The sequence below is a fragment of the Euleptes europaea genome, chromosome 20, assembly GCF_029931775.1.
Source record: "Euleptes europaea isolate rEulEur1 chromosome 20, rEulEur1.hap1, whole genome shotgun sequence".
Lineage (NCBI taxonomy): Eukaryota > Metazoa > Chordata > Lepidosauria > Squamata > Sphaerodactylidae > Euleptes > Euleptes europaea.
The window spans coordinates 20,392,652-20,420,024 of NC_079331.1; the positions used below are offsets into that span (position 1 = coordinate 20,392,652).

The following is a 27,373-nucleotide window of genomic DNA, read 5'->3' on the forward strand; positions in this document are numbered from 1 at the left end:
AACTACCACTCTTAACCCCTACACCATGCTGGCTCTGTTACAGGAGACTGTAACAGACGGAAGGGTATTCAACCATGCTGAAATACATCAGGTCTGCATAGATTTTGAACCAGCAAACAAAATGCTGTTCACATGTACATATGTTGTTACCTGACAATTTATTTATTTATTTATTTTTCAGCAGGCAATGAAAGCCACAAGGGTGTGAAGACCCCAATGGGCTACTCTACATAGCGGGTAGCTGCAAGATCGCTTCAAGGTATCTTGTCCCCACAAACAAGGTACATTCATCTCCTCCTGGGCTTGCACCTCTGCCATCTGGTTCAAGCGAAGCCCCCAGGTTTCTGGCAGGGCCTCTTGCTGCTAGCACCCCCTCCCTACTCATTTGCTTGTGCTCTACCATCCATGTGCCCTGATGCATACACTGCCCGGTGCCACTGGGGAAAGGATTGCAGGCCGCTGTGAGCATGGGCAGTCAGAGGCCTTGTGAGCAGAGAAAGGAAGGACGCACAAGCATGTGGGAGCCATGAAGGTGGGCTAGGGTTGCCAGGTCCCCACTCACCACCGGCGGGAGCTTCTTAGGCTGGGGGTGGTGCTGATGTCACTTCTAGCATTGTCCTCCAAAAACTCTATAGACACCATAGAGTTCTGGGGGGAGAATGCTAGAGCGTCCCCATCATGATGCCAGTGCTTCCGTAGTAAACCAGGAAGTGACATCATCATGCCACGTGCATACTGCACACACAGATCGCTTCCCCCCTTCAGCTGGCGTGCTTCTGCCTGTCGACTAGCTGAGGAGCGGCAGGCAATTGCCCACCACGGCAAATTGGAAGCCTAAGGTCGGTGGAAGGGGAAAATGGCATGAGGGCTCAGTGGTGGGTTGAGGAGTGGAGGGGGGACTCTGGGCCCGCCAAAACATGCAACTGGCCCTGAGATAACTGCAGATTTTTGGACTTCTTATCCCACATACCTTAGAGCCATGGTAAACCACACAATGGCCAGAAACAGAGTGTTCATTCGGTACTGGGCCGTCAGACAATAGAGCACGTTGTCCAAAACCTGGAAAGCCCACAAGATTAATTATGGGAAAATCCGAAGATTAACTTCTGACACAGTTTATGGCTCTCAATACTGTTCCTTGTTTGAGGAAACAAAGAGCTCATTTGTGGACTTGAGGCCCAGCCAAAAATTTCATATTCATGTCTAAGAGACAAGGAACATAAAACAATTTGGAAACAATCTATGTCATTAAAGTTATTGATGTGGTGGACATGTAAGAAAGCAAGAAAATATTGGCTATTGATATAGGATGAAATGCAAAAGTTATTAAAACTCAGGTTTGCGTTGGATCCGAAAATTATGTTACTAAATATCATGCCAAGCAATATCCCAAGAATACATAGCAAACTATTTAAGTACATGGTGACAGAATAAAAATGATTTAGGTAACTATTGTTATTGTTTTAACAATAAATATATTATCATATATGAAGACATATGAGAATATAGGGTATTGTAATTCAAAGAAGTTAATTACTAAGACGTAATTTCAAAAAAGTAAGCTCCATATAAACTGTAACCGGATGATTATGTTTGAATGTTTTTATGTTTGTTTGTAAATTTTAATTAAAAAAAAAACTTATGGACCATATGTTATGGAGTTTGTGGCTGAGTTCCCTATTCAGTATTTCTGTGACACATAACTGCTGGGCTCATCCCAATGCCCTTGTGTGCAGAGACCAATTCATTTCATGGCCATGTTGGTTGGCTTCAGCCTCCCTGTCCCATTTTCCTACCCTGAAATGGCCCCTGAAATTGGACCTCCTTCTAGTGTTGTTTGTGTGTTTTAATTGAATTATTATTTTTCCTTTCCCTAGATTTAACAGCCACTGGCTATCCGTTAACCACTTCACACTTTAAAAGGGGGAGATGAAATTTAATTTTTCCTTGACACTATAAAAAGAAAAGTTGCCATATCTCTCATGCAATTGGCTGATCTATTTGACAGCAGATAACACAGTATCAACTTCTAAGAAAGCACCTTTAGCTGTTTTATCCAGGGAACAATATATTTATTTTGTGCAATATTATTTTGTGGACATGCTAAAACAATGAGGGCTAGGGAGTATATTTGATCAGGACAAAATGGGCATTTTCGTTCTTCTGCAATAATTTTATTGTATCGCCCTTGTGTCTCAGCTGATCCTAGGACTATATCTCGCCAATAAGAAAGCTCATCTGATCTTATGAATTTCTAACCAGCAGAAATAGTCTGGCAAGGAGAAAGTTCTGTTGAAGGATATCTGTTAGGAGAAAGTTCTGTTGAAGGGTATCTGGAATTATTATTTAATTCATTTGTAACTCTGTTTTCTCCCCAATGGGACCCAAAGGAGCTCATGTCATTCTCCCCTCCTCCATTTTATCATTGTCCCCTCCTTCATTTTATCCTCACAACAACTCTGTTAGGAAGGCTAGGCTGAGAAAGTGTGACTGGCCCAAGGTCGCCCAGTGAGCTTCCATAGCACAAGCAGGGATTTGAACCCGGGTTTCCCACATACTAGTACAACGCTCTTAACCCCTGTACCATTTTTTTTTGTTAAAATGTTTTATTGTTTTTTACATTCCCCAACTTGTGGTCCCTGATTGGGTGGAAAGGCGGCATAAAAACGTTTTAAAATAAATAAAGAAATGAAGCTGCCCCATTGAGAAAACTCATATGTACCCTTTTTGGTGACAACTAATCGTATACCGGTTCCCACGTTATCTTGTGTTTCTTTCAGTAAATCTAATTTACAGGCTTAGGCAGCATGCAAATGTTTAAATTTCATCCAACAAGCGGTAAAAAGACAAGTGAATAATAAACTAAAAATCTTTAATGGGTTCATATCCCCCACCCCCAAGAGACGACATGTTTTGTTTGTTGATAAATCAATGGGGATGGTCCAAGTTCTCTCCCAAAATCCAGTTTGGGAAGGGTGCATAAAAAGGGCGTGGTGGGCATATAACCCCAAATCGAGTTGGGGTGGGGAGCATTTACGGGGGCCCCTGTTCCATACCTGTTTGAAGGTTGTTGTGGCTCTGACAAATGACCGCTGGTACCATGTCCCAGTCGAGCTCTGGATTTCGATAAACTCATCTATCTGCTTTGGAGTCTTTATGTTGGCTACCTGAAAGAATCATGTTTTGTATTTATGACCACTGCGGAAGGCTCCATAGACCAAAAGACATATGATCCTGGGTTGGTCATTTATAATGAGTGTATCATCATCTTTGTTTGAGATCTTTGTAAAAGTTTATACTTTTTTTTATATGTACCCTGTATTCCAGGCCAAGTGTTTTTAACAAACTTATTGTGTACACCCCCTGTACTTTTCTGGTTAAGTTTTCCCCCTTTTTTTGTTGTTTAGTTGTTTTGAACACACTTGTCTCTGTTGTGTGAACCGAACAGCAGGAACCTGTGTGATAGGGTTGCCAACCTCCAGGTACTAGCTGGAGATCTCCTGTTATCACAACTGATCTCCAGCCGATACAGAGCAGTTCACCTGGAGAAAACGGCCACTTTGGCAATTGGATTCTGTCATTGAAGTCCCAAGCCCCGCCCTCCTCAGGCTGTGCCCCAAAAATCTCCTGCCAGTAGTGAAGAGGGACCTGGCAACCCTACTTACTGAGTAAGTCCCCTATTCCTGACTTGCAAGGAAATGGGAACACCACACTCCCAGATCCTAGCCCAACAACCGAAGGGGAAATGTCCCTTATTTCCTTTATTAGTTTATTTTATTTAGATCTCTTCTGGTGAATTAAATAAATCTGAGTTTCAACCTAAAGAATGTATTGCGCTCCGTAGTACTTTTTGCACGATATTTCCTAGAAGCACAAGAGAAGAGCTTATTTTGTTTAGGTGCCAAGTTGGCTGCATATATCCCCTTGGCTTTGTGTTCCTTAGAAGTCCAGCAGAAACAATTCATTCTTGAAATGCTATCTTGTTTGTTCAAAGAGCGCCTTAGATCAGAAACTATTCCCTCCACTCTTATGAATTAGGCATTTCAGTTGCTATCTCTTGCCCTGGAGATGAGGCTCAAATAATGGGAATGACATGAAGTTTTCTGTTTGGCTATCATAAGTAATCAATATCCATCATTGGTTATTTATTTATTTTATTTATAATTCAACATACTCCACCCTTACCCCCCAGCCAATTATATGTTAATTTGGATGATGTCATTATGACTATAACAATGCAAGCATTTCTTTGTTCTGGATCTTCTTAAAGTAACCTAAAGTATGGACTTGGTTAACCAATAAATATTTTCTATTGAATACAGACCTGACTCCCTTCAATCGGGTACAAATTTCTGTCATAGCTCTAACCACTATACCATACTGGTTCTCTATCTAGGCATCTTTCTGGACAGTGGAATGTGCTTACCGTGAACACCCTCTCTGGCTCCCCTTTGGCCCTCATGTTGGTGTCATGGATTTGCTTGAGAATCATCCAGGCTTCGTCATGCTTGCCTATCTAGAAAGACCAGAGCAAACGAGACCAGAAATACCACGTCACCCAGGATATGCTTTAATGAATTCAAGCCTCATTGTTTTTCTTTGCTTTTATTAAGAATCTGCAGGAAGCAACATCTATATTTTAATGATACTGATCATTTTAGCCTACAGGCCTTGAGCAATGTAACACTAGATACGATAAAAATAAGAATAAATGTAGATAACTTCAATTGATAACCAGTTACTATGCTTTAGATGCTTAGAATTTGATGTGAGCAAAACATTTGGCTACAGCCAATAAAACTCCTAAATCCATCCCTGCCAGAAATTTCTTAACCTTATCTGTTGATAGCCCCTCATTATCGCACAAAAGAGGAGAAATAAAAAAATCCCTAATACTGCAAGAAGTACCCAGTTCCGCTAAGCAATGCTTAGTTTCAAACTGTCCAGAAGCACAATCCCAAAGTCTATCAGAATATGCAGGCCTTTGCATTCAACCTTGCATTACTTGAGAGGGATAGAGTTTAAACTTGCAAGCATAAATGCTCTCCCATATCGAGGAACAGTTAAAAAATCTAAATATGGTAAGGGCACCTTTAGATAAGACAATCCTAAGGGAAGCAGCATCAGTACATTAGGATGCTGGACTAGATTGATCATTGGCCTGATCCAGCAGGGCTCTTATGTTCTTATTTAAGGACTATGATAAGTCAAAACCATATAGATGAGCCAAATACTAGAAAATCACTATCACAAAACCTGTGTTAAGTATACACTATAATTACACTTGTACATACACTAACAAGTCAGCGCCATACAATAATGTCATACAATAATATTCCCAAATTTCTTAATACTGAAATGACTTAATGATGAATGTCCAAAAACATGTGTAGCACAATTCCACAATAAATCAGCTGTTACAACCGTAGCCACTTATATCCAACTGAAGCTCAGTTCCAAGTGGAACAACAAGGTTCCAAGCAAAACAAGGGTCCAGGTGAAAAAAGTCCTCTAGAGGTAATCTTGCCGTTTCATAGTCATACTTCGTCAGTTTCCTTTGCCTTCTGACATGTATGCATTCAATCCTGTTAGCATGTAGCTCACAGCTTACATAACCAGAATAATATATTTCAACATTCCATCTGGATACCAGCTTGTCAGACATGCCATACATTATTGTATGGCTTTACTGACTTGTTCATGTATGTACAAGTGTAATTATATTTTCATTAGTGTATACTTAACCCAGGTTTTGTGATCGTGATTTTCTAGTATTTGGTTCATCTATGTGGTTTTGACTTATCACAGTACGTATTACATACATTGTTTATTACTTTATTTAAGGACACCATGATGCAATGTTGCTATAATGACAGAAGTTGGCACATAGAGCTCTGTCAGCGACTCCTTGAAGACCCTTCAGTATGTTTGTTCCTCACAATTTGGATAGCTGAGTTGCCACTTTTTCACTGGCTGGGTCCCTGACCTTTGACAGCAACCTCTCCCCCCCCCCCCAGATGCTTAATAGGTGTATCTTTTCACCATGATGCGAGGAGCTGTCCTCAGACTCACATTGGGCATAAAATTCCTCATGCTGAGAATCTTCAATTTTTCACAGGAAAAAAAGTTTCTACCCATTGGGGTACCAAAGGTGTATAAACTAAAAACTAAAACAGGTCTAAAAAACCTAAAACAGCTCTAAAATTGCCACAGAATACTAAAATTTTTAGAGCTGTTTTAGTTTATAGTGTTATCTGTTTTGCTGATATCCTTTATGGCCTCTTTAGTTAATTATCTTGAAAATCGTTGGTTGGGAGTCTAGAAATGCAATAACAGCCAACGACCAATAACAAACCACAGCAACAACAGTAATTAAGAACCCCAATAGCTTTTCCTTTTTTCCATTTTTTGTACTGTCAAGTCACAGCTGACTCATGGCGACCCCATAGGGTTTTCAAGGCAAGAGACGTTTGGAGGTGGTTTGCCATTGACTACCTCCATGTCATTCCCCTGGTACTCTTTGGAGGTGTCAGGCTGTTATCTCGGTTTAGATGTTTCCTTTCGTTTCTCTGCTGAACCGTCCAGACTCAAGGACGGCTACACATACCGAAGCCTGGGAAAGCCACTCCTGGGAAATAATGCTCTGTTTATGCTTTGTAATCTCCCGCCGTTTCTCTGCCTTATATTTCCAAATAACGGGCAAGACAAGCCATAGCTGTCATCTTGCCTTTCATGCACTGTATTGCCTATTTGACCAGTAAAGCCATCTGCTTGGAATCTGATTGTCTCTGTGGTGATTTCTGGTTCGATGGGTCAAGAGCTGACATTATGACAGCTATCCCTTCTTCATCGATTCTTTAGTCAGGCTGGAGCCCTGGAGGGTTCGCCTGCCACTCGGATGGGAGCTAGGAGGGCGGTCTCCGAGTGAACCGTGACAACTGCTTCCTGGAACCCTGGAGGCCTCCTCGGAGGATCCTACTCTCCTACGGGACATAGTAGCTGAACTCTTTAGACCTAATTCTGAGGTTTGCCGCTTGAGTGGACTGATCCAGACGCAGTAGCGATCTCTAGTGAGAGTTCCCTGGATGTTAACGTCGGAGGATACTAATGCTGGTTTAGACCTCCAGGATTTTGATCAGTTGCTGGATGATGCCCGGCTGGCAACTGAGGACTTACAAATACTAACCGGTTTATTGGATAAGCTTATTGCCCGTGAGACTCTCTCATCCACGGCTCTAAGGCGTCCTGTCACCTCGGGGGAAGGTACCATGGCGGGAGCCGCACCGGCAGGTTTTTCTTTGGTACCCAATGCAGCTGACTGTCAAGCTGAAGCCAAGAGGATCGCTATCCAGACAGCCCTCCTCTTTGCGGATTGTACAAAGGATACCACGATAGCCACCTTGGCTCAACGTCTGACCCCGACGTTCGGGGCCGATGCACCCGCGGTCGCGGTCCGAGTGCAACCATTATTAGGTGGGGAGCCCGACCCCCTACTCACGCTCCTGGAAACGGAACTTTCACCGCACATTACCGCAGCTGCCGCACTGACACTTGAAAGCGCACAGGCTCTCGCGGATAGGGAAGCTGCTGAAGCGGCTAAGGCGGAAGCCGAGGCTCAAACCGCAAGGGACAAAGAGCAGCAGTTAGCTGCGGATCGGGCACGGACAGGCGGCCGCCCCAAAGACTCCGTACGGAGCAGTCCTCCATTGGGTCTGTCGTTTTCCCCGGTATTTGCCCCGTCGCGCACGACCCAACGCGCACGCCGCCTCGCAGAACGACGCCAAGACTCCGAGGAGTCTGAGGAAGAGGACTTGTATGGGGACAGTTCTCAATGGGCCACAAGTTTTCGAACAAGCAAACCTCATCGTACAGGTGGCCCGGGTGAAGACGTTCACCTGTTACGAGCTCAGAATCGGGAGCTATCTGGCCGTGTAGATCAACTCCAAGAGCTAATGGAACGCTTACTTCAGGACAACAGGCAGTTACAGCAGGCCCTGACAACCCCGGCACAACCCGTTCCACAGGGGGCCGCAGTACCGGTTCAGCAGGGAGTGCCAGCCCAGCCACCCGCTAATGTGCCTGTTCAACCCCTGGTTCCCGGAGGTCCCGTTTTACCTGCACCCAGGGCACCCGTGCAACCGGGCCAACCCATGCCCGGTCCTTGGAAACAACTCAAATTGAAAACTACTTACGATGGATCTCTCGAAACCCTGCCCTGTTTCTTGCATCAGGTAGACAGCTGTATGCGAGAACAAGGACAGTTCTTCCCTACAGAGGACAGCCGGGTTCGCTATGTGGCTTCCCTTTTGACAGGTAAAGCAGCCGACTGGATGGTCCTCCAGTTCGACACCCGATCCCGCTCTATCCGTTCCCTCAACAATTTCATGACTGCCTTAAAGAGGAGGTTTGAGGATCCCTTTATGGGGGAACGAGCCAAAGCGGAGCTTCTACAATTAAGACAAGGCTCTACTCCAGTTCGAGAGTTTGCCGATGAATTCCAGAGACTAGCAAGCAGAATTGTGGACTGGCCTGAAGCCACCCTAATTCACCATTTCAGGGAAGCCTTACACCCTGACATTCTGAACTGGTCGTATATGCGGGGTGATCCCGACACCCTCGACGATTGGATTCTATTAGCCGAGGAGGTGGAAAGCTGCCGGCGCTTTATTTCCCTCGTCCGCCAAAGAAACAAGGAGAAAAGCGTCCAAAAACCCCAGCCCAAGGCACCACTCCCCAATCCACGGAAGCCCGCGCGTCCACCCCAGGATCGCGAAACACGGTTTCAAAGAGGAGCTTGCCTCACTTGTGGGGAACTGGGCCACTTTGCGGCAGTCTGCCCACATCGCCCTGAACTCTTTCGCCCCAGCATGGCAGCCCGAGCTCAAGGATGACCTCAACGCAGAGGCACTGCGGCCACCCGCAGCGCCGGGAAGACCCACACCCTCTGCACTTCACGTTGAGGACTCATCTAACCTTCCTACATCGAGTGACCCCGCCGGGTCCCGGATTACAAATGCCCCATTGGGGGACAACTCTCCTTCTTCTGACGAAGAGAACCCATGGAATCCTCCAGCTTTGAACCTGGAAACCCCCCTTGATTTGTCAAAAAACAGCTCCAGTCTGTGGTGAGTGGAGCATCTCCACAGACCCCTGCAGAAACTCCTGCTAAACCGAAAGCTCCCACTAAGGTGAAGGAAGTGGAAACCACCGTTTATGTTGACGCAGTTTTACAACACTATAAAGGTGGTCCCCAACTACCCGTTAAGGCACTCATTGACTCCGGTTGCGGTCACACTCTAATCAATGAGGCCACATTTGCAGCACTCAAAGTCAAGTCCGAGGCTTTACCAGCCCCCGTCCAATTTGCCCAAATGGACGGAAGCCATTTCAAGGGGGGCCCAGTTGATCATCGCACTACAGGGGTGGCGATGGGTATTGGCTCCCACTGGGAGCAAATAGACTTTACCATAGCCCCTATCCGATTTGAAGTGGTCCTGGGAATTAACTGGATTAAAGGTCATAGTCCCAGTATAGACTGGGAGACGAACACTATCTCCTTTGCCAACCCCAAATGCGATCAGCACCGACAGCAAGTTGCGGTGCTGTCTCCACCCGCTCCAGCATTAACCTCCGATGTCCCATCACCGCCGTCCCTACCTGATGTATACCAGGACTTTGCGGATGTCTTTAACATTCAAGAATGTGATGCCTTACCCCCCCACCGTGCCACTGACTGTGCAATTGAGGTGGTGAAGGACTGCACATTAACCAAGAGTAAGATTTACCCTATGAGCGCTTCCGAGCGCACTGTACTACGGGACTTTTTGGACAAAAACCTTGCCCGAGGGTTCATTCGCCCATCGAATGCTCCCAACTCAGCCCCTGCATTTTTTGTCCGAAAAAAAGAGGGCGACCTGCGCCTATGCATCGACTTCCGAAAGCTCAATGCGTAAGCGCTTCCCCCTCGTCGACCCCCATATCGGCTCCTGCTTCCACCGTAAAAAAGGGGGGGTTCCCGTGTCCGAGTCTTTCTTAAATTCCCTTCGGGCACAATGCCTTATGGAACGCTCTGCTCAAACCCTGCCTCGATGTAATCGAACAAGGAGGTTGTTGGTACAAAGACTCGAAATTATACGTGCCCAAAACGCTCCGAAAAGAAGTCTTACATTTGGCTCATGGAGTAAAAACAGCTGGACACTTTGGGTTCCTAAAGACCCTTCACCTGTTGCGCAGGCAGTTCTGGTGGGGGGGAATGCGTTCTGACATTGACTCTTTTATTCGCAGCTGTCCTGTTTGCGCCACTGTCAAACGATCTCAAGGCAAACCCCCAGGACTACTGCAACCACTTGAAATACCCAGCAAACCCTGGGAAGTGATTGCTATGGATTTTATGACGGATCTCCCTCTCAGCGGGGGAAAAACTGTGTTATGGGTTATCACTGACTTATTTTCTAAGCAAATACATTTGGTTCCATGTGCGGGGATCCCCTCCGCTCAGAAGTTGGCCCGCCTCTTCGTGTCACATGTCTTTAGACTACATTCATTTCCACGCAAGATAATCTGCGACCGCGGAAGTAGTTTCGTTGCTAAGTTTTGGAAAGCTTTTCTCAAGTTGGTGGGGGTGGAGCAAGGGTTGTCTAGTGCATACCATCCCCAAACGGATGGTCAAACTGAACGTGTCAATGCTGTACTCGAATGTTATTTGTGCTGTTATGTCAATTACCACCAAGATGACTGGGTGGAACTGTTGCCTTTTGCAGAATATGCCTACAATAATGCTGTACATCAGTCCACAGGTTTCAGCCCATTTTATGCGGTGTATGGACAGGACTTCGGTCCTATCACTCCGGTAGAAGGATCAGAGGGGGAGGGGGATGCCGACATTGCCTCATGGGCACACACCCTCCGTACAACATGGCCCTGGCTGATTAGCAACCTGGACCGAGCCAAGCGCAAATACAAGGCGCAGGCTGACAAGCATCGTTCCCCAAATATGGACCTGCAAGTGGGTGACCTGGTATACCTTTCCACCAAGAACCTGCGCTCCACCCGTCCTTGCCATAAGCTCAGTGCTAGATACATTGGCCCATTTCCCATCACCCGCCTCATAAATCCTGTCACGGTGGAACTGTCCCTCCCCAAAACTCTGAGGCGTGTGCACCCCGTTTTCCATGTCAGCCTTCTAAAGCCCCATGTTGCTTCCCCACAATGGCACCCGGAGCCGCCTCCTGAACAGCCCATAATGGTGGGGGGGGGAGGAACATTTCGAAGTCTCCAAAATCCTGGATTCCCGCATACACCATGGGGCCTTGCAATACCTGATCCGCTGGAAACACTTCCCCCCTGCCTATGACGAGTGGGTTCGCGCACGGGATGTCTCCGCCCCCAAACTCGTCAACGCCTTTCACAATGCCTACCCGGACAGACCAGCCCCCTTGCCGGATGGGAGGGGGCCTTAAGGGGAGCAGGATGTCAGGCTGTTATCTCAGTTTAGATGTTTCCTTTCGTTTCTCTGCTGAACCGTCCAGACTCAAGGACGACTACACATACCGAAGCCTGGGAACGCCACTCCTGGGAAATAATGCTCTGTTTATGCTTTGTAATCTCCCGCCGTTTCTCTGCCTTATATTTCCAAATAACGGGCAAGACAAGCCATAGCTGTCATCTTGCCTTTCATGCACTGTATTGCCTATTTGACCAGTAAAGCCATCTGCTTGGAATCTGATTGTCTCTGTGGTGATTTCTGGTTCGATGGGTCAAGAGCTGACAGGAGGTCTCCAAAGCAAATATTTGCCAGGGTCAAGGCTGAGAGTGTGTGACTGTTCCAAGATCACCCAGCAAGACTCCATGGCAGAGTGGGGATTCGAACCTGGGTTTCCCAGATCCCAGTCCAAAACCTTAACCACTACACCATCACAGTATTCAGGATGTGTGTAAAGTCGCAGCCAACTTGTAGCAACCCCTGGTGGGTGGGGTATTTCAAGGCCAGTGATTGAGCAGAGGTGGTTCACCATTGCCTTCCTCTGCAGTCTTTTTTTGAGGTCTCCTGTCCAAGTACCGACCCTGCTTAGCTTCTGAGAGCTGTCAAGATTGGGCTATACCATGCTTCCTTCCCTCCCACAGTATTCAGTACCCATTGAAATATAAGCTTGCCGGTTTCAACTTTCTTGCAAGCCTTCTTACCTCCAGCAAGAAACGTGGACTTTCCGGCATAAACTTCAAAGCCACAAGAGAGGCTATGCAAGGCAGAGAGCAGACAACCACAAAGACCCTCCAGCTGTGGAAGTGGTAGTTGGTCCCCATGCTGAAGCCCCAGCCTGTGAACAGGAAGAGAGTGTGAGGAGAGCTTCCCGCATTCTCCACTAATTTCTCTTGGCCCATTATGAATTGCCAGTGCTTTCGTGATCCCTGCAATGGTCCCCTCAGACTTTCTCAGTGCATTGGTTACCACGCAATACTTTTCCATTCTCCTTTCTCTGGAGAACAGCTTCCTGCCCCTTATGACAATGAGCAGAGCCAAATTATCCAAAATATGCAAATATACAAATGTATGCACTGCAGAATTCTGCTTGTTCTCCGTGTAAAACTGATCAAACATTGAGGACATTTGGGTGAGTTCTAATTCTTCCGAAAGCAGGCTGTGCACGCAAACGTCAGATTTTTCCCAGTGTAAATTCAGATGACTTTGGAGGGCACAAGGGCTAGTGGGACATGAAGAAGGACTGATAACCAGTATTATACCAGTAGAAAAGAGCAAGAGTCCAGTAGCACCTGAAGAAGTGAGCTGTGGCTCAAGAAAGCTCATACCCTGCCAGAAAATATTTTTGTTAGTCTTTAAGGTGCTACTGGACTCTTGTTCTTTTCTACTACTACAGACAAACACCGCTACCCGCAGTATTATACCAGTCCAACTTGTAAAAAAAGTACCAGGGGTCTGAACACCCATGAAACACCAGATCCCATCAGACTCTGCCCACAGATTGCCAGGCTCTGCCCTGTCAAGTAGATTCTCCATCCACAAGCCACCCACACACCCCACCCTGACCCATGAACACATGAAGCTGCCTTCTACTGAATCAGACCCTTGGTCCATCATGGTCAGTATTGTCTACTCTGACTGGCAGCAGCTCTCCAGGGTCTCAGGCTGAGGCCTTTCCAATCACCTGTTGCCTGGTTTTTTTAACTGGAGATGCCGGGGATTGAACCTGGGACCTTCTGCATGCCAAGCAGAGGCTCTACCTCTGTGCCATGGTCCCTCCCCGTGATATCTAGTCTTGCTATACTTCCTGGGACTACCTGGAAGCAGGGGGAGGTGTGTTTTTAAATTGGAAGTTGGCACTGTGACTGCTGCACCTGGCTTCAGAGGATGGATCTCGAAGTGGTTACCGTAATGTGGAATGATGCTCCAGGCCATGACAGAGGCGTAAAGACCGCCGATCATCCAGAACATGCAAAGCCAGCTCAGGTGCTCCCCTCGCTTCTCACGGGACAGGAATTCAGAAAAATAGGCAAACACGATAGGGAGGGTGCCCCCAATTCTAAGAAAGCAAAAAACCAAAAAGAAACAGGAAGAATCAAACACCCCACAAAGCCCTCACATCAACGCTTAAGTCGTACAAGTTATCCAGGGTTCCATTCTGAAGAATGAACTTTGAGTACTCCATAGAACTGGATATCGGGTGTGAAATTTGTCATCCAGAGAATCAAACATTTCACTTTGAAAAGGGAGCAAGTTACTAGTCCTTTTGAGTGCAAAGGTAAGCTTGAATACATGTGCACAATGCCTGATGAAAACTGAGAAGCTAGAGGGACTTCAATCTGGGGAGGGGTTTCTGTACCCTTTAGGGGTCCCTAAAATAAACTATTTATTTAAACTAAGGAAACTTAACATGTCTGTTGACTTTGCATATTTTATTCTGGTTGCAGAAGTGATGCTGTAGGAATTTCCCATTTCTTCATGGTCTTTATCATAGAGATTAGGGGTGATCGCATATGGGTCTGCCTAAAACTCGTGGACTGGACCTGGCAACCCACTATGCAGGCACACGACTACTGCTCCAGCCGCGCGCCCTCCCCAAATGCTACTGGGCGGCCGCTGCGCGGTCTATTTGAAACTGACACTGCTGCTCCCGCAAGCTCCATGCAGCCAGCCGCTTGGAAACAGAAGCAAGGGCCATCTCCAGTGATCCTGAGAGACTCCATGTTCCTGTGCAAAGCCTGTTCCAGCAGCAGCCATTTCGTGGAAAGCAGCCAGTCACGTAGTCAATGCCAACAAACCCCCCTTCCAATTGCAGCATCCGCAGCTTAATGGGCCGTCAACAGCGATCCTGATAGCAGCGATGAGTCGTTCCTCCAGTATGCAGCAGCGCTTCCCAGACGTTAGCAGAGATCGCACCCATTGTTCCAGAACGCTAATCACTTCAGCAACTATCTCCCGGTTCCTCCCGGGTTGCAAAAGCCATTGGAATTAGAATAGATTTCCAAATTCTCACTACCCCACCCCGGCAGCCACAGATTAATCCTTTTGTCACCTTTTGTCACCTGGGAACCTAGGAGGGGTGAATCCCCTCTCCCCGCCCCCAGAAAAACAGTATATCTGGGGTGCCCCCAGCCCATTATGTCACCTTAGGTCTTTCCTGGCACTTTTGCCATTACTCTGTTGGTTTGGTTTTGCGCAGCCTTACCACGCTCCCTCCCACCTTGCTGGTCAAGTCTACGGGAACCCCCTGCCCCCACCTCGGCTTTAACTTTCAATCTGTCTTAGTCTACGTGAATTTGGACAACGCCTCCTCTGAAGGTAAATATACCCTCACCAACGACCTCCTGCCACGTTGGCATCTGTGCTTATACTCCTCTCTGTGAATTTCCTAGTCTTCTCTGTATGTGTGCATGCATCATTGATTTGAATGAAAAAGACATAAACACTATTTAATTTGGAAACCATTGTCTGTCTTTATTCAAGGTCTCATTAAACGGATTTTGGTATAGCTAAGTGCATCCCGCTTTATAAATACATAGTTACCGATTGCTTAAGCTAATTCCCCCCATATTATAGAGCAATTCAGATAACAGGGGAAATTCCTAGAGAGTCACCCAGAAGTAACATCACATCCTCCCCAAAGTCCACTATCCCCAGGCACCACCTCAAACTCCCAGGCACCACGCTCAAACTCTCCTGGTAGTGCTGGCAACCCTAAAAAGGTAAAGGTCCCTTGTGCAAGCACCAGGTCATTCCTGACCCATGGGGTGACGTCACATCCCGACGTTTACTAGGCAGACTATGTTTACGGGGTGGTTTGCCAGTGCCTTCCCCAGTCATCTTCCCTTTACCCCCAGCAAGCTTGGTACTGGCAACCCTACCCAGATGTAAAATATTGCCTGATTTCTCCTTAATGAAATAGAAGCCAGGCTTTTCCTGAGGAGAATTTCATACTCACCCAAAACCAGAGATTAGGCGGCAGAAGAGGAAGAATCCGTATCCCTGTACAAAGGAGGAGAGGAACGCAAAGGCAGCATTGATGGAGAGAGAGAGGATGAGACACTGCTTCCGGCCCAGTTTGTCTGCCAGGCCCCCCCACAAAACAGCCCCCAGCATCATGCCCAAGTAGACGATCAGTCCTACAGGGGAGATGGAGACAGAAGGGGGGATTAGAAGCAGAACCAGGACAGTCTTATTCCCAGAGGGGCAGCCGTGTTCGGTCTGTCGTAGGATCTGAGCCAATCCTTCTGTGTGTCCGAACTGTCACCCTACTGCGCTTTCCTACTATAGCAGCTATAGCAGGACTCTAATTTTCAGAGCCTGAGCCTTTGTTTCATTATGCTGCGAAGCAGAAAGCTGGCAAACATAAAGTCGCTGAAGTCTTGACTGTTTGCTTGCTTTTTTGCGTGAAATATTTTTTGGCTTTGGCTATAGAAGCCTTCTGCAAAGAGACACTTGTGCATGGGGAGGTTGACTCCAAGGCGCCATCTTGTATCTGCTCCTCTTTCAACCAGCTCCTTTTGTTTGGTGAATGAATGTTGTCTAGTGGAAGCATGAGAAAAGAATGGCTTACGATGAGCCCTGGCCTCATTCTGTCCCATACACCTTAAAGGAGCAGGATTCAGCTTATTTGACGCACATACGTACAATGCCATAGAGTCCCATTGTCAAAGCCACCATTTTCTCCAGGTGAACTGATCTCTATCGGCTGGAGATTAGTTGTAATAGCAGGAGATCTCCAGCCACCACCTGGAGGTTGCAGGCAAAGAACAGCACAACAAAATAATATAAACGTGAATTGCTATAATTAAAGTGACATAAAAAGGTGAAAGGACAATATACAATTACAATACAAAAATACATACAATGTAACACATATAATATATTTACAATATGCACAAGATAAAGAGTCAGCCTGAGTATCAGTGTATCCTTCTTTGAGACAATATATCAAGCTTCACCATAAGAATAATAGAAGTCCAAATAATGAAGATGAAGATGAAATTATTTCATTGTTCTTTTTCTAGGTAATCACAGGCTTGAAAGCATATTTCCAACCTTATTCCATAGTCATGCAAGACTTGCCTTTTGAGATTTCTATGAAGAACCATATGGTCCACTAAGATATAGCACCTATTGAGGTTATTCTATCTCTTGCTATTGATCCTTTAGCTGATGAAGCCCATAGCGAAACGTGGTCACATGATCTAGACACGTCCTTACTTGCATGGCTATGGAATAACGTTGGAAATATCCTTTCAAGCCTGTGATTACCTAGAAAAAGAACAATGAAATAATTTCATCTTCATCTTTATTATTTGGACTTCTATTATTCTTATGGTGAAGCTTGATATATTGTCTCAAAGAATATATACTGATACTCAGGCTGACTCTATCTTGTGCATATTGTATATATATTGTATGTGTCACATTGTATGTATTTTTGTATTGTAATTGTATATTGTCCTTTCACCTTTTTTGTCACTTTAATTATAGCAATTCATGTTTATATTATTTTGTTGTGCTATTATTTTGTTTGCCTGCAACTAACTATACAGCACAGAGCCTTTTTTCTTCTTGTGGTTTACCACCTGGAGGCTGGCAAGCTTACCTTTAAAAGGTAGAGATAACCGGGGTATAAAAACCAACTCTTCTTTATTCTCACAAACAGCAAGCGGAAAAGGGAACTGCTTCTCTCTTTACCCCCACCCAGAGAGCTTCGCTAAATTAAAAAGCTGCCCAACAGAAACACCGCGGCAAGATTTCACAACAAAGGGGTTGCAGATCATGTTAATCATACCTCGGAGGAGTCTGTAAATACCGTAATTTCTCCTAATCAGAATGTGAGCAAATCCTTCCCTGTGAATCACAGCTTTTTCAGCCTCTTGGCGGCAAGCCAGCTGTGGTTCCCTCTCATTTATTCATTATTAAATTTTGGCTCCCCACCCGCCGCAAGGGGATTGTTATTCAATGGGCTGATCATGCATTGAGGGATACAAGCACACATTCATTACAGAGCTGATTCTGCGGTGACAGCTCAAAATCTAGTTTATAGCTGGTTTGGAAATTGCATATAGAATCATAGAGTTAGAAGGGACCATTAGGATCATCTAAGGTAAGGTAAAGGTCCCCTGTGCAAGCACTGTGTTATTCCGGACCCATGGGGTGACGTCACATCCCGACGTTTACTAGGCAGACTTTGTTTGCCAGTGCCTTCCCCAGTCATCTAGCCATCTAGTATTGTTAAATTGTGGAACTCCCTGCCCCAGGATGTGACGATGGCTCCCAACATGGAAGGCTTGAAGAGGGGAGTGGACATTTTATGGATGAGAGGGTTATCCATGGCTACTAGTCAAAATGAATACTAGTCATGATGCATACCTATTCTCTCCAGGATCAGAGGAGCGTGCCTATTATATTAGGTGCTGAAGAACACAGGCAGGATAATGCTGCTGCAGTCGTCTTGCTTGTGGGCTTCCTAGAGGCACCTGGTTGGCCACTGTGAGAACAGACTGCTGGACTTGATGGGCCCTGGTCTGATCCAGCAGGGCTTTTCTTATGAAGAAGAAGAGTTGGTTTTTATATCCCGACTTTTTCTACCACTTAAGGAAGAATCAAACGGGCTTACAATCACCTTCCCTTCCCTTCCCCACAACAGACACCCTGTGAGGCAGGTGGGGCTGAGAGGGCTCTAAGAGAGCTGTGACTAGCCCAAGGTCAACCAGCTGGCTTCATGTGTAGGAGCATGAAAACAAATCCAGTTCACCAGATTAGCGTCCGCCGCTCATGTGGAGGAGTGGGGAATCAAACCCAGTTCTCCAAATCAGACTCCACCACTCCAAACCACCGCTCTTAACCATTACACCACATTGGTTCTTATTTGCTATCTATTTGCTATCAGATAAGGACCCGTATATTTCTCAAAGAATGGCACTGTATGGCCTGGCGGCCAAGAAAATCAGGGCAAAATAACTCATGAAAGGTGGTAAAGCTGGATAGAGCCGAATGGGCGTATTTTAATTTTTAATTTTTGTATTCTTTTAATGATATTGGTTTTGTATATTTTAACCTGTTGCTATACTGTTTTAGGTTGTAATGGCCTATGGCCTTATACAATAAACTTGACTTGACTTGACTTATGGTCTTATGAACAGAGCAAGAGAAGCATAGGGGCTATCCTAGAGCCAGATAACAGAAAAGAGAGACAAATCCTGCTAAATCAGGCCTGGCTGGAAACCTGCCATTGAAATCGGGCTTCCTTTCATTGTATTTCTTTTGGACGTTTTTATGCTGCCTCCCTGAGTCTCCCTCACTCAACCTGCTCTCCTGCTGCCGATCCCGGATTAAAAGCAAATGACCCGGCAGAGTAAATTGCTTTCTGCAGAGAAAATCCATCTTGCCAGCTGTTCAGCCAAAACCAGCCACACACACACACACACACACACACACAATATCTCTGACCTTGCCCATCCATTTTGGTTTTAACCGTTGATGTGTTCTGGTGAAGATCAGTACCAGTGGTCGGCACTGACCCCGTCAAGAGCCTAGGGTTGCCAACCTCCAGGTACTAGCTGGAGATCTCCTGCTATTACAACTGATCTCCACCCGATAGAGATCAGTTCCCCTGGAGAAAATGGCCACTTTGGCAATTGGACTCTATGGTGTTGAAGTCTCTCCCCTCGCCAAACCCCACCCTCCTCTGTCTCTGCTCCCAAAACCTCCTGCCGGTGGCGAAGAGGGACCTGGCAACCCTAGGTATGCCAATTGCAGGCCCCCCATTTCTCCTCTCTGCTGGTCCTTGCATGCTCTCTTGGCAAGCGTCCCAATAAGAAGAAGCGGCTTCCTTTCCTTCTGGGAAGCAGCATGGATCGGGTCCAGAGAGAAAGGGCAATTGGTTGGGTAGCTGGCAGGACATTGGTCCCACTGAAGACAACTGGCCCAAGTGCCCCCCACGAGAAGTGGCACAGGAAATGACTGGAAGCCCCTTCTGGGACTGCCCCACTGCTGGCTGAATCTAAGCCAAGGCCCCACAGCTAGGGTAGCCAACCTCCAGGTGATCAGCACAGAGATAACTGTATGAAGCGGACACATAAGTAACGTGTTTAAACATATATTCAACCAGCTGGAGATCTCCCCCATTACAGCTGATCTCCAGCCGATAGAGAAAATGGCCACTTTGGCAATTGGACTCTATGCCATTGAGGTCCCTCCCCTCTCCAAATCCTGCCCTCCTCAGGCTCTGCCCTCCAGGTATATCCCCACCCAGAGCTGGCTACCCTACCCACAGCGGTGCCACGGGGGTTTGGCTAAGGGTTGCCAACCTCCAGGTGGGGACTGGAGAGCTCCTAGAATTACAACTGATCCCCAGTCGACAGAGATCATTTCCCCTGGAGAAAATGGCTGCTTTGGAGGGCGGACTCTATGGCATTGTACCTCACTGAGGTCCCTCCCCAGGCTACATATCCGAATCTCCAGGTATTTCCCACCCCAGAGTTGGCAACCCTAGCCTTGGTTCACACCACGCTGCTAGATCTTGGCAGAAGAAGAAGTTGGTTTTTATATGCTGACTTTCTCTATCACTTAAGGGAGACTCAAACTAGCTTACATTCACCTTCCCCTCCCCACAACAGACACCCTGTGAGGTAGGTGGGGCTGAGAGAATGTGACTAGCCTAAGGTCACCCAGCTGGCTTCATGTGTAGGAGTGGGGAATCAAACCCAGTTCACCAGATTAGCCTCCTCCGCTCATGTGGAGAAACGGGAAATGAAAGCCGGTTCTCCAGATCAGGAAGGAGTTAGGGAACAGAGTTGGAGAAGGGCGATAAAAGGGTGAAACCAAAAGGACATGGAGTTCCAGTCCTGGTTGCTCAACTTCGATCTCCCTCCAGTGTGGAAACAAAGTTACACTTTTGAAGCCTCTACCAAACGAAGTGAGACACTGCCGTGCCCTGGCGTTTGTTCTGGCATCTGGCACCCAGAGGCATCTGGCACCCAGAGGAATTCTGACCCAGCACATGGGTGCAGCAACAAAATGGCTATCACAAAATGATAGCAAAATGGCCACCGCAGGAGGCGGAGCCAGCCACAAAATTATTGGCACAGCTTAACTTCAGTGGAATCTTGTGTTGTGGTGGCAGCGGCTACTGAAGCAATATTATAAAAAATTTGTACAGCCAATCAAATCTCCAATACTCAAAAAGAGGCCTTGCTGGGCAAAACTCCTACCCGGCCCCTCCTACTTCCTAAAAACACTTGGCGGGCACCAGAAAAGGTGTCGGTGGTCGCCGTGGTGCCTGAAGGCACCACGTTGGGGATTGCTAGGGTTGCCAGCCTACAGGTGCCATTTATTATAGTAATAGCCTACAGGTGTTGGCTGGAGATCTCCTGCTATTACAACTGATCTCCAGCCGATAGAGATCAGTCCACCTGCAGAAAATGGCCGCTTTGGCAACTGGACTCTATGGCACTAAAGTCCCTCCCCAAACCCCTCCCTCCTCAGGCTCTGCCCAAAAAACCCTCCTGCCAGTGGCAAAGAGGAAACTGGCAACCCTAGGGACCACTGCTCTCACTACTACACCAGACTACTTTGAGGCCCTGGTGTTTCTAGAAGCCTCCTTTGCCAGATGCAAGGAAGAAACTGAACAGTTTCTTGGACTGTGGTAAGTGGCAGTGGACAACCCCATGCCAACACTCTCCCCTAAGGCTTCCGGGTTACTGACGTATTACCTCGGCCTGTTTGCAATCCAAACAGAACAGGGGTGATTGGACAGCGTCTGTGCCAACTCTGCAGTCTTGACGTACGTGAAATGCTATCCAGCCATCTCCCAGTCCAGATGTAGCCTGATGCTCTTGCTTCGCAAGCGAAAGAATTTAGGCGATTAAAACATTTAGAAATTCAAGGTGCATGGGAAGACGAGGAAGGACAGACCAAATATCTGGAGGGAAAATTATTTTCTACAGTTCCTTTAAAAAAAAACTCATGCTGTGAAGTATCGAAGGCGGATCAAAATGACTAATTATTCTTATTAGAACTGGCTTTCTTTTTCCTTATTATTCAGTTTCATACCAGCTGCCTCTTTTTTTAAAAAAAGCAGAGGGGGAAAATTCAATAGCATAAATCCTTACGCCAACATCCTTAAATGGCTAGACTCAATAGGAATTGGCTATCTTAAATCCACTGGTGCCTTCTCAATGGTTTGTGGACTATAGGCAGGCAGAATTCTGAACTTGTTTACCTGGAAGAAGGATCCACTGAAATCGATGGCAACCTCTTGGGTTCTCTTCAAAATAGATTAAGAAGAGTTGGTTTTTATATGCCGACTTTCTCTACCACTTAAGGGAGAATCAATCCTGCTTACAATCACCTTCCCTCCCCCTCCCCACAACAGACACCCTGTGAGGTCGATGGGACTGAGAGAGCTCTAAGAGAACTGTGACTAGCCCAAGGTCACCCAGCTGGCTTCATGTGCTGGAGCGGGAAAACAAATCCAGTTCACCAGATTAGCCTCCGCCGCTCATGTGGAGGAGTGGGGAATCAAACCCGGTTCTCCAGATCAGAGTCCACCACTCCAAACCTCCGCTCTTAACCACTATACCACGCTGGGTTTTGGGGTGGGGCTGGGGCAGTGCATAACGGGATTACATCACTTCCAAGATTACCCCGGAAGCGCTGCATCACGACGGGATGCTTCACCACTCAAAACCATAGCATTGGGGGGGGGGGGGGGGGCCCTGAGTGCTAAAGCATCCTGTTGTGATGCGGCGCTTCTGGAGGTAAACCCAGAAGTGATGTAATTGAGACACATGCATGCGATTGCTGCTCCAACCAGCCTGGGGAATTGGGGGGCATTTGCCCGCTGGAACCAGCAACCTGGCAACCCTACTCTAGAAGGATCTCTTACAGAGGTGCAGTCCTTGGAGGGAGGGATGCCAGCCATCCCCTGTGCCATGAATGGCTGGAAGCAACCTGAGCCCCTGGAATGAATCGGTGCCCCCATCATTGAACAACCCCAAAAATTTGCATGGGTGACTTGCGGTGTGACCAGGGTTGCCAACCTCCAGGTGGAGCCTGGAGATCTACGGGTATTACAACTGATCTCCAGGCAATAGAGATCAGTCCCCTTGGAGAAAATGGCTGCTTTGTAGGAATGTTTATTCCATGTGTATTAAAACATGGCCCACAGCTCACACCTTGTATATGATGTCAAGCGTGAAAGATAAAATGCCCTTGTTGGAATAAACATTCCTACACAAAGCCACACATAATAAAAAGGTTTTACATATTTTTTACCTTGTATTACTTTAATGGAGATGTCAGGATGTGTATTATATAATAATTTTATGTATGACCACTGAGGAAGGCCTGGATAAGGCTGAAACATGCCTGGTCTTAGTTTGGTCATTGTATAGCACGGGTGGGGAACCTTTTTCCAACCAAGGGCCATTTGCACACTTATAACATCATTCGGGGGCCATACCAGGTGTAGATCTCCCGGTGTGGGGGGGGGGGAGAGGCTAGGGTTGCCAGGTCTCCGGCCACCACCTGGAGGTTGGCAACCCCAGGTCTCCAGCCACCACCTGGAGGTTGCAGGCAAAGAACAGCACAACAAAGCGGCCATTTTCTCCAGGTTAACTGATCTCTATCGGCTGGAGATCAGTTGTAATAGCAGGAAATTTCTAGCTAGTACCTGGAGGTTGTGCAAAACAACGACGTTAGCTTGCTGCAGTGTGTGTTTGGAAAACTAAGCAGCAATAATGCCAAAATTCACAATTACTAAGTGTATTAAACAATGAAACTTAAGCTTACGTGAATACAAATATTGTTTAATACACTTAGTAAGGAGAACCAGCGTGGTGTAGTGGTTAAGAACGGTGGTCTGGAGTGGTGGAGTCTGATCTGGAGAACCGGGTTTGATTCCCCACTCCTCCACATGAACGGCAGAGGCTCATCTGGTGAACTGGATTTGTTTCCTCACTCCTACACACGAAGCCAGCTGGGTGACCTTGGGCAAGTCATGCTCTCACAGGGTGTCTGTTGTGGGGAGAGGAAGGTTAGGTGATTGTAAGCCGGTTTGATTCTCCCTTAAGTGGTAGAGAAAGTCGGCATATAAAAGCCAACTCTTCTTCTTCTTAGTTTTCCAAGTACCTGGAGGTTGGCAACCCTATCTTTGGGACATCATGGTGTTGGTGCCATACCCTTTCTCCCTCCCGTTTTCCCCATCCACCCTCTGAGTGTCGGCAAGCAACTGATGGTGCCAGGCAGGAGGCGTTCCGCTGGAGCGGGAGACCTGGCAGCTCTACCTTGCCCTTAAATAGGGACATGGTTAATGTCTTTGTTCTGAGCAAATACAAAGGATCAGGAGAGGCGCAGCGACACCTACTAATATCCTCTGCCTCAGCTCCCATAAATTCTAGCTATGCTCAGCCACTCTGGAAGCCCTGCTGGGGCTGAAAGGCGGGATTATAGATGTAGCAAATAAATAAATAAATAAACTGGCCACTGGGTGAGCATTCTTTAGAACAGGGGTCCCCAATCTTTTTGAGCCTGTGGGCAAGTCTGGAATTCCAACACGGCATGGTGGGCGCAGTCACAGAATGCCTGCCACAAAATTGCTGCCGCAGGAGGTGGAGCCAGCCACAAACTCATTGCCACAGCTTAACTTCAGTAACATAGTTGACAGCCAGTGTGGTGTAGTGCAGGGGTGGGGAACCTTTTTCCAACCAAGGGCCATTTGCACACTTATAACATCATTCGGGGGCCATACCAGGTGTAGATCTCCCGGTGGGGGGGAGAGGCTAGGGTTGCCAGGTCTCCAGCCACCACCTGGAGGTTGGCAACCCCAGGGGAGAAGGCCTGGAGGGCTCCCCCGGTCCTCCCCCCCTCCCAGGCGGGAGGGCAGCCAGTGGTGGGCCTGAGCAAACGAGGAACCAGGGAGGCGCAGCCCGCGGTTGATCGGCAAGGGAGGAAGGAAGGAAAACAGAGAAACAGGAAAAGGGAGAGAGGGTGAAAGAAATGGAAAGAGGGGAAGAAAGAAAAGGACAGACAGACAAAGAAAGAGACAGAAAGAGAGGGAGAAAAGCCTTCCCCCACACACACACACACCGTCCCCACGCGACCTGGCCCCAGGCTTCATGCCCTCCCTGCCCCAGAGTCCACAAAAGGCCCCCTGAAGCCTGATCGGCTCCTGCGCGCTTGCTCTGCCGCCGGGAGCCGCGGGCCTCTCCCCCCCGCTTCTCACTGCTCAACAGCCGACAGGCAGCAAAAGGGGCTTGCAGTGTGCCCTGGCATTCCTGCACGCTGTGGCTAGAAGGGGCAACTTTGGGAGAAGCGTCCCTCCCCCTCCTCTCGCCGACCAACAGCCGTCAGTCGGTGAGAGGAGGTCCAAAGGGCGCCGCAGCACCCCTGCAAGCCGTGGCCCCAGGAACACCCTCAGGGAGGGCTGCCTATGCAGCGCCTCCGCGGCGGGCCCCCGGAGCTCCCGAGGGCCACAAAAAATGTCCTCGGGGGCCGCATACGGCCCCTGGGCTTGAGGTTCCCCATCCCTGGTGTAGTGGTTAAGAGCGGTGGTTTGGAGCAGTGGACTCTGATCTGGAGAACTGGGTTTGATTACCCACTCTTCCACGTGAGTGGCGAACGCTAATCTGGTGAATCGGGCTGGCTTCCCCACTCCTCAACATGATGTCAGCTGGGTAACCTTGGGCTAGTCACAGCTCTCTTAGAGCTCTCTCAGCCCCACCGACCTCACAGGGTGTCTGTTGTGGGGAGGGGGAGGGGAGGTGATTGTGAGCTGATTTGATTCTCCCTTAAGTGGTAGATAAAGTCGGCATATAAAAACCAGCTCTTCTTCTTCAGCCTTATGCTCTGGTGGCAGCTGCTGACAAAGCAACTTAAAAAAAAATCTACATAGCCAATCAAATCTCCAACAGTCAGTAAGAAGCCTTGCTAGGCAAAAGCCCTACCTGGCCCCACCCACTTCCTAAAAAGACTTGGTGGGTGCCAGAAAAGGTTCCGGCAGTGCCTTGGCACCCATGGGCACCATGTTGGGGACCCCTGCTTCAGAATGTTAAACTCAACATATTGAAGAACTCTCGTTTTCAACTACAGTGTGTGTGTTTTTTAATGGTAGCAAGTTTATTTTAATACACCAATAAATATTTAATGTTTGGCAGTGAGAAATTATGCTATTTGGAAGTGTGCGCCACTTAACGAAAAATGCAAAATGTTTATCATGAAATGCGTATCACGAGAAAAAAATCATCTATTTATAATATTCAGCCATCTGTTTACTTTTTTCTTTTATTCAACTCCATGAAGCACACAGAGCTGCCTTCCACTGAATCAGTCCCTTGGTCCATTCAGGTCAGAACTGTCTACTCAGAATGGCAGCGGCTCTCCAGGGTCTCAGGCAGGGGTCTTTCATATCACCTACTTCCCCAGTCCCTTTAACTGGAGATGCTGGGGATTGAACCTGGGACCTTCTGCATGCCAAACAGATCCTCAACCACTGAGCCATGGAGCCCTCCTAAATGAAGCTGCCATACTGAGTCAGACTCTTGGTCTCTCAAGGTCTGTCATGTCTACTCAGACTGGCAGCAGCTCTCCAGGATCTCAGCAGAATGTCTTTCTCATCACATTATTATTATTATTATTATTAGTCTCGTAACCGGCTCTGTTTCCTGGCTAGGTCTCCCCTCTCCTCCGGTGGGAGGTTTTTGGGGCAGAGGTGAGGCTGCATCGCAAGGGGCCTTTTACCACTTAAACTGGGAGTTTGCGTGGTAAAGGCCCCTTGCGATGTGACACTTTCAGGTGTAAACCGGAAGTGATGTGGCATGGCAGCAGGCGCGCGTGCATGCATTGGGACCTGGCAACCCTAGGGCAGCAGCCGCCCTGTGGCATGCAGAGAGGGCAGCAGGACCGCCTCTCCTACCCGGCACAGAGGCTCCTGTAGGAGAGGCAGTTCTGCCACCCGCTCTGCATGCCACAGGGGTGTCACCTTCCCCCCTCGTCCCCCCTAGTTACAGTGCTGCTCCTGGGGCACGCTCTGCGGGAGAAGAGGTACTCACCAAGCATCCCTTTGTTGGAGGATGATAAGCACATGTCCTTCTCAGCGCTGGGCAAGACGAAGCCAACCACAAAGACCTCCACCCCGTCCGCCATCAGGGCCAAGCCGAGGACGATGAAGAGCGTCCACTGGAAGCGCCCGTGGCTGCATTCTTCTATGATGGTCTCGTACTGATGAGCCAGCTGCTCCTCATCTTCCATCCTTTCAGCCACGAGGTCAGCGTGGTCTCGGAACTCATCGGCCATCCCCGCCGCTTTCTTCCTCTGCTTGGCCTTGATGTCGTCGGGGTGAGGGATGCCCTGGTACTCGCCCTCGTAGACCTCGTCATCCTCATCGTGCCCTTCTGTGGCATCGCTCTGGGCGTCTTCCTCTTGACCGGGCTCCTCCCTGCCGTGGTAGTAGCCATTTTGGGGTGGGTAGCCTTCGTAATTGGTGCCTTGGTATCGGTAGTCATCAGAACTTCGATTCACCTGGTTCCGGTACCCGTCGTCCATCGTGAGGGTTTGAGTCTTGTTTTAGCGCTCTGCGAATTTCCACTGCAACGTCTTTGATATATTAATATGTTTTAAATCTGTCGTTTACTATATGCACATGACTCGGGTCTTGGTGAGGGACTTGACGTTCACAACGATGCCAGGATTCCGGGGAAACTTTGTGGGAAGGGGGTGAAATTCAGGAGGATTTATTTCCCCACCCCCAGGAAAAAGTGTACGATTTTCGCGATCTCCGCAGGACTGTCCCACTGTCTTCCTTCGACTGGCAAGAGAGGTCTGGAAAGAGGCATGAAGGATCAGCAACTTCACAGAACCACAATTAGGGTAGCTTGAGAGGTT

At 47.7% G+C, this 27,373-nt stretch overlaps 1 protein-coding gene across 1 annotated transcript in view; it reads right to left on the reverse strand.

The window, feature by feature from the left end:
* SV2B (synaptic vesicle glycoprotein 2B) overlaps window positions 1-27,034 on the reverse strand; it is a 38,450-nt gene extending 11,416 nt beyond the window's left edge. The window contains exons 1-7 of the mRNA XM_056865749.1: window positions 26,542-27,034; window positions 15,438-15,618; window positions 13,387-13,538; window positions 12,184-12,317; window positions 4,427-4,516; window positions 3,057-3,167; window positions 971-1,059 (exon numbers count right to left, since the gene is read on the reverse strand). Of these exons, the coding sequence (XP_056721727.1) occupies window positions 971-1,059; window positions 3,057-3,167; window positions 4,427-4,516; window positions 12,184-12,317; window positions 13,387-13,538; window positions 15,438-15,618; window positions 26,542-27,034 (1,250 nt within the window). The remainder of the gene's footprint in view (window positions 1-970; window positions 1,060-3,056; window positions 3,168-4,426; window positions 4,517-12,183; window positions 12,318-13,386; window positions 13,539-15,437; window positions 15,619-26,541) is intronic.
* Between the last annotated feature and the right edge of the window lie 339 nt (window positions 27,035-27,373).